General features: G+C 40.4%; 1 protein-coding gene across 1 annotated transcript in view; it reads left to right on the top strand.

Annotated features, from left to right (window-relative positions):
• The first annotated feature begins 7,471 nt into the window (after window positions 1–7,471).
• Window positions 7,472–10,484, top strand: part of nhsb (Nance-Horan syndrome b (congenital cataracts and dental anomalies)) — a 57,909-nt gene continuing 54,896 nt past the window's right edge. Inside the window, exon 1 of the mRNA XM_028604972.1 lies at window positions 7,472–7,751. Coding sequence (XP_028460773.1) covers window positions 7,472–7,751 — 280 coding nt within the window. The remainder of the gene's footprint in view (window positions 7,752–10,484) is intronic.

Below are 10,484 nucleotides of genomic sequence, written 5' to 3'. Positions count from 1 at the left end.
CCTCCAACCTTCTTATCTGGTGGTGGATTTCCCAGCACCAGATAAAATGCAAGTCATGCACTGTTAGGCCTTAAATGCTGATAAGAAATCATCAGCCACGGGGGCAAGGTTTTTTATTTTTATTTATTAACAACACCAACATATTATTTAATACTTTCTTTCTCTGCTACAAATCAATCAATAACATACTAAGACATAAATGAAATAAAGACATTCAAATTAATCAGAATTGTTTTTGTATCCAAAGAATCTCTCAGTCTGGCCTCAGGCTACCATTTTATTTCTAAGCTTGACACTTATTGCTCAGATTCTGGCTTGTTTTTGTATGTATCCATTTATTTATTTTGGAGTGCCATTATCCTGATTGATCATGTTTCTATCAGAGCAGCAGATACACTCAAAGGCAGTGGACCTGTTTTACATCCCTGGGAACATCCACTTGGTGCAACATCGCCATCCTGTGGACATAGTCTGTATCATCATGTTCATTTACAGTTTTTCAAAATCGCTATGACCATTTTTTCAATACTTTTAACAACTTTCCTAAACTCTTAACGCACCAACACACCTACAACACACGATTGGCAAAACAGTTAATTTCATGCTCAAAATCATACTTTGTAAACTAAACTCCAACACCGATTTTCAAAATACAATAATTCACTATCACAATACACTATGTCTTCCAAAACCATGCAATCATGTCTCAAAATCAAATAATTCTTCCAAAACACTAACACATGTTCTCTCCCAACAGGAACATTTAGTCAATCATAGAACAATGTCATACAAAACACTAACATCCCATGGAATTACAGAAACTGCATTATTTTATATCTGTCAGGTCTTCCCTTATACAACAGACAATAGTGATTGTATTGATCATACATTGTGTTTCGCACTGCAGTTTCTCTTGAAGCCTCAACATTTTTTTTGTTGGGTTTAGTAAATACATGCATTTTTTTTTAAAGATTATTTTTTGGGCTTTTCCGCCTTTACGGAATTTGACAGGACAGGTAGTTGAGAAAGGGGAGAGATCGTTTACTGTAGTTTCTTTTGCTGCAGAAATTCAATACAAAAAAATGAATGACCCATCTCAGAGTAGCTTTATAGAATGTACGGTTTAGGAAAAAAAGAGACAGAATTGTCCTGGTACTCCTCTTCCTCTCCCTCATGAAGGCATTTTTCTTATTTTCTGTGTTCATCTACAGTATATTGTTTAAGTAGGTCCTCTTTTACTGTACTACCATATGATCATGCGATTGAAAGAATCTCAACACCTGAGTGTGTTTCCTAGAAGGGAATCAGCTGTGATCGATCTATTTACATAACTTCAATCAGCTGTTTCTCAATAAATGCATGTATAAAACACAATCAATTTATAATATGATCAGCTGTTCACTTTGACTTTAGCCTATAAGTTAGGTTTAGAACATGATGTTATCTGTTCTGAGATATACAGTGTGAAAGCATTTGTAAATTTGGCAGTAAAGATCCATTGTTTAATAAAAAAAACGGTTTAATAAAAAAAAAAAAACATATTTTTGTTGTAGTGCACATTGCTGCAGCTCCTCTTTTCACCCTATGTGTTGAGCTCTCTGTTTTAGCTATAGAGTGAGGCATCTCACTTCTGTTCCATCTTTGTTGGGAGTCGCACATGCGCAGTCGCTAGGTAAGGACTACTAGCCAGTCAGAAGCAGTTTATGAGGGAGTGCCACGCTAGCAGCTAGGCGAGCATTATAACGTGTTACAAAGTGACCCACTTTCGTCTCTGAAGTAAAGGCTGGACTACATCAGAGCTGTTTGGAGCAGTTTGTGAACAGTGTTTTCTGTTGGAGATGGTAAGTCACTTTGGGGTGGACTTTGGGCTTTTTCACTTTGTAAACCTATAACATGCACACAAAATTATATATAACACAATAAAGGAAAGGGGAAAAGCCAAAAAGCATAATATGAGCACTTTAAAGTATAAGCAGCATTTTAATATTGTAGCTGTTCTACATAGAGCAAATTCTAACAATGTATTAGACTGTGGAAGTTTTATCAATAATAAATATTGCATCACATTTTAGAAAGTGATCATACATTTTGTATATAAAATGTATATTTTGTATCAAAATGTTGCACAGACATCGGTCAACCCACAAAGGTGTTTTGACTTATGTTGTTGGGGGTTTGGTGTATTTATAGTTCTTTTTCACAGCAGACACTTGTCACTTGTTAGTAAAAGCACAGGTGCCACTAATAACATGGCTCGGTTCTATTCAAGTGTCCCAGTAAATCGTGACAGTGTGACAGTGTGACAGTGTGACGGTGAGTCAGCATGCACGATACCAGGACCCTGAAACTGAGGCAGCTAAATGGAATTATTCATTTTTTGATTCACACTGGTGCTTTTCCTACTCTGAGATGTCAAAAATACCTATAAGGGTGGGAACGCCTACACAACCTGGTTCATCACTCTACTACTAGAGGTCTAATCAGCGAGAGTGATTAAAAACACATATATGTGGCCGTGCGGCGCCTTTAGTTTGCAGATGTAAGCAATTACAATAATTAGATCTGGAGGAAGTAGCCTCATTAGATCTAAAATGCTTAATTTATAGAATTTAAAGCAATGGTCACCATGTGTCATATTCCAAATAAAGCAGACAAATGGTGGATATGTTCAAGTTGAGAAAAATGTAAAGGCATGAAGAATTTCACACTGTCTATTCAAACAACCAACATTATTGTTTGTTTCCCATTAACATCAGTGTCCCTTAGCTCGTTATCAATAATTACTGTATGGTTTATTGTTTGCTGGGATGCAAACGTTGACCATTTTACAATTTGTAGTCCCACTTTTGGCAGCTCGGAGTGAAGCGCATGACAGGTTACTGTCAATCTGTGCTGCCTCAAATTTGCTGCAACAGCAAGTTTACTGCGGGCATGTCTATATACAGACTGAGCCAGAGGCTATAGGATAATCACTGTGAATGAAAGACAACAGCCAGGCTTAGCAACCTGGAAACTCACAATCAGCAAAAAAAAATCTGTTCACTGGACATTGTTCAGCTAACGTTACAGTATAGGCTCCTGCTGTAGGTGAACTTATCTGAAAGTTTAAAGTCTAGAGCAGCAGGATAAACACTGGTCAGGGAAGTGTGCACTAGATTGCATTCCACTGGTTTATGTGTTGCACTATTAGTAGGCTATGTTTAAAAAAATATGATTTTATTTTATTTTATTAATTGTGTATTTTATTTTTTTTGCTGAGTGATTGCATATTTTGTGGTTTATTTTAATATAAATGTAGCCTGGTTGACACCAGACCCTTCTCAGTTGTAACTGATACCCTGTTTACACGTACATGGCTATTTTGAAAAATGGACACATTTCCCTTCGTATGTGCCCTTCGTCTATACGCAAACGGAGAATTCGGCTCTGAAAACGATTCTTTCTCAAACCTCCGGCCAGAGTGGAGATTTTGGAAAACTTTGTTTGCACGTTTGCATGTAAACTGAAACAAACAGAGGTTTAGGCAGCCGAGAGAGAGAAAGAGGAAGTGATTTGTTGCTGTTGTTGCTATTTTCGGGATTCTGATTGGCCAACGTGGGCTTGAGCTTCTCGTTACACTGCCACCTACAGGTTTGGCGTGCTCTTGACGGCATCGACGGCATATATACACGGGTACATGTAAACGAACACTTTTCTGAAAACTGACAGCTGTGCACAATGTTATTTTTGAAAACAGAGAAGTTGAAATGTCCGTTTATGAAAATAGCCAGCCACGTGTAAACGTAGCATGAGAGTGGGTCTGGGAAAGCTTCATCCACAGCCCATTTCCAAAGGGGCGTCACCAACGGACGCCGCTCAAATGCCTCTGGGCGCAATTGGATAGTCCTTCAACCAATCAGACCAACGATCCGGGTGACATAGCAGCGACAGCGGCATCAACGGTGGCCGTCATGTCCAATGTAAACAAAAAGCTGCTTGCCGTCGCTGCGCTATCGTCATCGTGTAAAGCCCGCCTCAACGGTTGGGATTGGTGCCTCGATCTTGGCCAGACTCACTTGCAGAGCAAATCTCAAATTTGCCGGAAGTTCGTCAGGGTTTTCCCAGGTTATTATAAATGACTTTTTATTAAATAAATATATTTGGGAGCAATTTAGAGTGTCCAATTAGCCTAAAGTGCTTTTTTTGTTTGGATTGTGGGCAAAACCCTGGGCACCAGGAGAAAAGCTATACAGAAATATGACTGAACTTTAATTGTTTGTTTGATTGTATTTAAAGCTATAGTGCGTAGTTTCTGTTTGAGGAATTCTTAGTAATGACAACAACACTGTTGGCGCGTCCACATGATACAAGCCTTCCGTGATCGCGCACAGCCCCCGCACTCCTCCTCCACGCAGTAGCTAGTAGCCAAGGAGGACACGGAGGATTAATAAAACATGATGGACTCTTCAGAATAGGTAATTATCTTCACTCGAGTTTCTGCGCGGGAAAGTTGCCTGACGACACAATCTTCTGAACACAGCCATACTGAGAAATACAGAGAGAGTTGTGTGGAGCTGATAGTCTTAATTAGCTTTGTAGCAACTCATTTGGCAATGGCTTGAATGTAATGGACATTCAATAATTTCAAAAAAGTTACGCACTAAAGCTTTAATTGATTGAAGTAGATCACGTGTCAAACTCAAGGCCCGCGGACCAAATCCGGCCCATTGCAGATTTATGAATAGAGCAGAATATGGCAGATTTGCAGACTCTGAGATCAGAAATCAGAAATTCCCCCAGAAGCAGAGAGAGAGTTTTCATATTCAGGCTGAGAAAAAGGCTGTTTTGCTTGATTTGCTAAATACTCTGATGGCTAAGGAACTCTTTTGATGACTTTTGTAGGGCTTCATGTCAACAAAAATGCGACAAAAAGTGCACAAAAATGTCGGAAAAAGCAACAAATTTATAAAAAGGTGACAAATGTCTGAACAAAAACAACAAAAAATGAGGAAAAAAGCTACCAAAATGTAGTAACAAAAAGCTGTAGTCTGGCCCTTGGTGGGATTCTCTTTTTCCAGTGTGGCCCTCTGGGAAAATGAGTTTGACACCCCTGAAGTAGATCATTTAGAGTTTCCAATAACTTAAAGTGCATATCTTTGGATTTTAGATTGTGGGAGGGAACGTGAGGACCAGGATTCTTCGTCTTCTTATTATCCGTCTTCTCTTTCTTTTCTTTCTCAGCCTTCTCCTCCTTTGCTTTGTTTTTCATTTCTGCCTCCTCTTGTCCTGTCTCTTTCATCTCTTCCTATTTTGCTTTCTTATTCATCTCCTTATACATTTTGCTTTTCATTTTCCAGCTTTCCAGCTCTGTTGTTTCTTGGCCAGCTCCTTGTTCTTGTTCTTCATCTGTTTTTCTTTTGTCTCCATCTGTTTTTCTTCCGTCTACCATCTCTGCTCTTTCTCGGACAGATCTTTCCTTAACTTCTCCTCCAGAACGTTGTATATATCGCCTGCCAAGCTTTCTGACTCTGGATGAATACAGCTTCTTTCCTCAAGAGCTCTGAGACTTCTGTGTTCTCTTTGTCCAACAATGTTGCCATGATTCCTAACTCCTGGCCGTTCATGGACGCTGGACGCACCTGCACTGAAAGACATTTGAGACGTTTTTTGAGCCGACTTATTTCTAGTTGGGTTACCTTTCTAGGGGCGATAGATGTCCTGCCGAGCACCATGAGGGGCATTCTGACGAGGTGGTGGACGGCCCTGAGGACCTCCAACAAATCTTCTCCCATTTCTTGGGTTGTTTCATCTATCCATGGCACTGTATAGCAGACCTTGGTTGTCTGTACTAAAGACTGAGACTGACATTGACTTAGGTTTTGAGATGTCGCTGTTCATAATGATGAGTTGGTTTATCAAAGATGCTAGCAAAAGCAACACAGTACATAAAATAGGCACAGCAGAAATGTCAGAATAGGTTGAAACGTTACAGTTACGGCTGAAAATTACAACAAAAATGTGAAAAAATTTGCTGATTTCACATATCTCCGCAATTCAAATCAACGGGCAGTTGTCTATCCGACAAAGTCATTCACAGACACAGAAATGTACAGTATTTCATCCTACATAGTGACATTACAAACTGTATATTTGAGGTTAAATTGGTCTCACCTCTTATGAACAAACTGTTACAAAACTACAAATCCAATGGGGTCTTTAAAAAAACAAACAGAATGGGATAATTTTCTAGAGTGGACTTTTTAAAGATGTTATTGGTTCAAAAATCATTTTTAAAAGCAGTTCTCATAAAATTATGAAAAGTCATCAAGTATTAAGGTGAATAAATAATGTTAAGTATGTTTTTTTTGATTAAATGCTGATAACAAGTTAATTAGGTTAACTAGGTTTTGTCATATAGGCCTAGTGGACATTTCATTATTAATTACCTTCATTTCATACATTGAAGTTGAGCTTGGTTGTCTGCTCTTATGAGCAAATTATATCCATAGATCAACTATTGTGTACAGTTCTGAACCCTCATCGATCCACGTTGTCATCATGTACAAAGGTTTGATAATGAAAAAGATAATGAACATTTGTCTTATACATTAAGTCCAGTGTTACCGGATCACCCACAGGATAAAATAGCAGAGTCTGAATTAACTCAGATCTTCTTATAAAATTCTGCTCTGTCAGTGTGTCCTGTCACGATGAGAAGCTTGTAGATTTTGATTTGATTTTGATTTTGATTTTCCTGACCGCTCCCTGTCCACACACATCCACATCTCCGGGTTTTACCTCAGTCTTCTCTATCATCCTCTCAGCCTGCACGCGGTTCAGGCCACAGAGACAGGCTGCATCAATTCTCGGAAAAGTAACCGCAATAAGACCGGAACAGCGAGGACAGACCTCAAAAAATAAAAGCTTAAGGTGTGCAGACTGAGAATGAAACAATATTTGTGTACTAAAAAGACGGGTCTTTATCAAGATATTCTGTATTTTGTTGTTTTATGTTTCATCAACGCCTATGTTTTTGTTTTTATTTTCTATCAACTTTTCAGCCCTCCCCAGTCTCCTCCATCATTGTTTATAATTCTACTTGACTCGTGTTCTTATTTTGAAAGTTTTAAACGGTGTTTCCTTTTCAATCTGGCTGGTTTGACGCTGCACGTAGGCAACCCATGATTGCAGACTCAACACGCATCCTCACACCACTGACCTGGGCTTAGCCGTGTCCTGCATGTGTGTGCATGTGTGTGTGTGCGTGCGTGAGCGGGAGTGTGAGTGATCCCCAGAAACCAGCAGCAGGATGGAGGATCTCAAGGAGAATCTGGGAACTTTGGATTGACGCCCGGGGATAACGCACGGTTGGCCTGAACCTCGTCGGGTTTCTCTTGGATTTATATATTTGGATGTTGTCTGTTTCCCCCTTTTCCCTTTTTCTTCTAGGCACTGGGGATTTACACTTGGCTTATTATTTTTGGCGTGCAAAATGCCATTCGCCAAAAGGATTGTGGAGCCGCAGCTTCTGTGCAGGCACCAGATCCCCAACGATGAAGCTCTGCTTTTCGAGGACCTGTGTGCCATCAGTAACGTGGTTCTGTCCCGGACCTTGCGACAGCTGTCCGACCTGGCCCGGCACGCCTGCTCCTTATTTCAGGAGCTGGAAAACGACATCATTAGCACCAACCAGCGGGTCTGGGTCCTCCAGAACAAAATAGGCCAGATACAGCAGACTGCCAGTGCCCTAGACCCTAAAAAGGAGGCAGTGCGTAAGTAGATCACCAAGTATAGGCTATTTGAAGAAAAAGAAAAAAATCAGCTCATGATTTACACCTAAACAATGTGTGATTTTATTCATTCATATCTTACATGTGTGCCTTCATGCTTCGAAGGGCGCCCACCTCAAAATATTTTTACCCAGCTGCACGCACGCCCGCCGCGGCCGCGCTCTCATCCCCCCACATTGAAATGTGTCACACGGTTGCGTTTGCACATTTGACCATCCAGTAAGATCGAGATGCATTTTCACAGTGTAGGATGTGTTGACCGCTCATTCATTTGGCGGTCCAGACGCGGATTCGTGTGTTCGTCGACGATGAGGGGATTGGTGTGTGTGTGTGTGTGTGTGTGTGTGTGTGTGTGTGTGTGTGTGTGTGTGTGTGTGTGTGTGTGTGTGTGTGTCTGTTCACAGGCAAGCAGCGCGGAACGGAGCGGAGGGGCGTGTGTTGCCGCTGCATTGGCTCAGCATCGCAGTCTCGTTACTGCGGGTTGCGCACACCTGAAGCATGTTCTGGCGGTGTTTTGGGGGACAAAAAATGCCTCGTTCAGTCAAGATGTAAATACATGAAGTTCAGAGTCTAGAATCTGTTATAAGGGTTTTGAGGTGTGTGTGTGTGTGTGTGTGTGTGTGTGTGTGTGTGTGTGTGTGTGTGTGTGTGTGTGTGTGTGTGTGTGTGTGTTGGGGTTTTCAGAGGCGACTCCCCGCGCGCTAAACCCACCCTTTCCACATGCAGGCACCAACACGGCATCAATAATGAACCCAGATGTCCATGTTACAGGGTAAACATGAACTGTTCATGACTAGATATTCAGGTTTTCAGCTGTTGATGGATCACATATAGCCTTAAAAAAGCCTGATTGGCATCAATGAGAGACTCTGCAATTCAATGTAACAGCGTGTTCTGTACAGCAGCTTATTTATGTCCTCTGCAGTCCCTTCAGTAAGCTATAAGGCTTTTGATTTTAGACGATCTGTTCATTGGTTTGACTCCAATCCTGTGCAGTGGGATTCATCACTGTAGGTTATCATAATCTGGGACAACCAAAGAGCATTTTGGGGCCTAAAGCTACTGTAGGCTCATGAACTCCCTCTTTAGATTTACCCCCCCTTCCACCAACTCTTAACACACACACACACACACACACACACACACACACACACACACACACACACACATCAGAGCATATGTGTCAGTGAGTATGTCTTTATTACATAAAACAGTCTTATTGTGTTGATCTGTTTACTGTTGTTTGACATTTGAATTTCTATGCTGAAGTTCTTGTACTGTACAACGCTACCAAAAGTCTCAAACACACAACACTACACTCACATCTCTCTATTCTAAACTCCTTAAACCTGCTAGCAACGCTAAACTCAGAAACCTGTCTGTCTGTTTCACCTGTTGTGCTCTGAAATATTGATTTGTTGAGTGGATTGTGCTTCTGTATCCCTGCAGCCAGCCAAGACATACACGATAAGTATTACTTAGCACATGCTTTTCCAAGAGTTTTGTGACTCTCAAATCCAAGAATGCCACGCAGCTCATGCAATCAATTTAGAGTCCTTTTGATTGAGCGCTTTACTCTAGACCAGTGGTTCTCAAACTGTGAGTTAGGACCCTTACAAGAGCGTGTGAGATCATTTTAGTGGGTTTCCCAGATAGGAAATTAGAAAATAAAATACATTTCTTATACATAAAATTATGTCTATTCTTCAGAATTTTTCTCTACTTGTTACTTCTTTTTTTGTGAAATGCTGCAGTGTTTCCCCTTCAGGCCTCTAAATATTATTCCTTTGGCACAATCAAAGTTTAAAAAAATTACCCTTTACACTACAATTTTGGGCTGTCCTAGACAAAAGTTGACAAACCTTGAGAGACCTTTGTCAGTCAAAAAAGTGGTCTTAGATCATACCGTTATTCACAGCCACTATTGGCCAATTTAAAGCTTTGTTGACTCAAAAGCTAACCCAAAACCCGGGCAGTGTCAGAAATTAGAACTCACAATGTGACCGCTGCTATGAAAGATATTTACAAACACACCAATCAGAATAAAGCTTAAAATTATGCAGAACACACTGGCGAACTAGAATAATGCTACTGCTGAACATTTAGCATAAACTCCCTTTGAAAAACAGCAATTATGGAATATGTTGCCCTCTTCTGCCTTACTGCAACTGGCTTAACAATCTCCCCCCTCTACCTCTTTGGAGTTTTTGATGCATAGAGGTGCCAGCGCTATATGGCATTCTTTTTTCTTCTATTCCATCCTTCCATAACACAATCCAACATTTCTCCAAATTGTAAAGTCTTACACAGATTGTGACCGAGACTTTATTCAATTCATCTCACACAGTGTGATAGCCTATCCTGAACACAGTCTACACCTTCATAGAGATGCTGCCATTGTTTAGATGTGTCGTGTTTTACAGTGAATCTTGACACTTCAACATGGCAAGTTGGCAAGTCAACATATCGGATCTTTATTCATCCTTCATCTCTATTTTGGTCATTAGATATTTCATTCAACATATTTTGGAGTAAAAATGAGATAACTGAGAAAATACTCTTTGACTGTCTGTTTACAGGCAGAGTTTGAGTCCTCTGTAGATCAATGCTCATACTTGGATGTCCACCAAAGTTTTGCTATTTTTATTCCATTTTCAAAAAGGGCTATTATCTTCCCTCTTCCTCTCAAATGGCAGCAATAACCCAGAGGAGCTG

The sequence above is a fragment of the Perca flavescens genome, chromosome 1 (genome assembly GCF_004354835.1).
Source record: "Perca flavescens isolate YP-PL-M2 chromosome 1, PFLA_1.0, whole genome shotgun sequence".
NCBI classification, from domain to species: domain Eukaryota; kingdom Metazoa; phylum Chordata; class Actinopteri; order Perciformes; family Percidae; genus Perca; species Perca flavescens.
The sequence above is the reverse complement of the archived record's forward strand: the minus strand, read 5'-3'. Positions and strand labels throughout refer to the sequence as shown.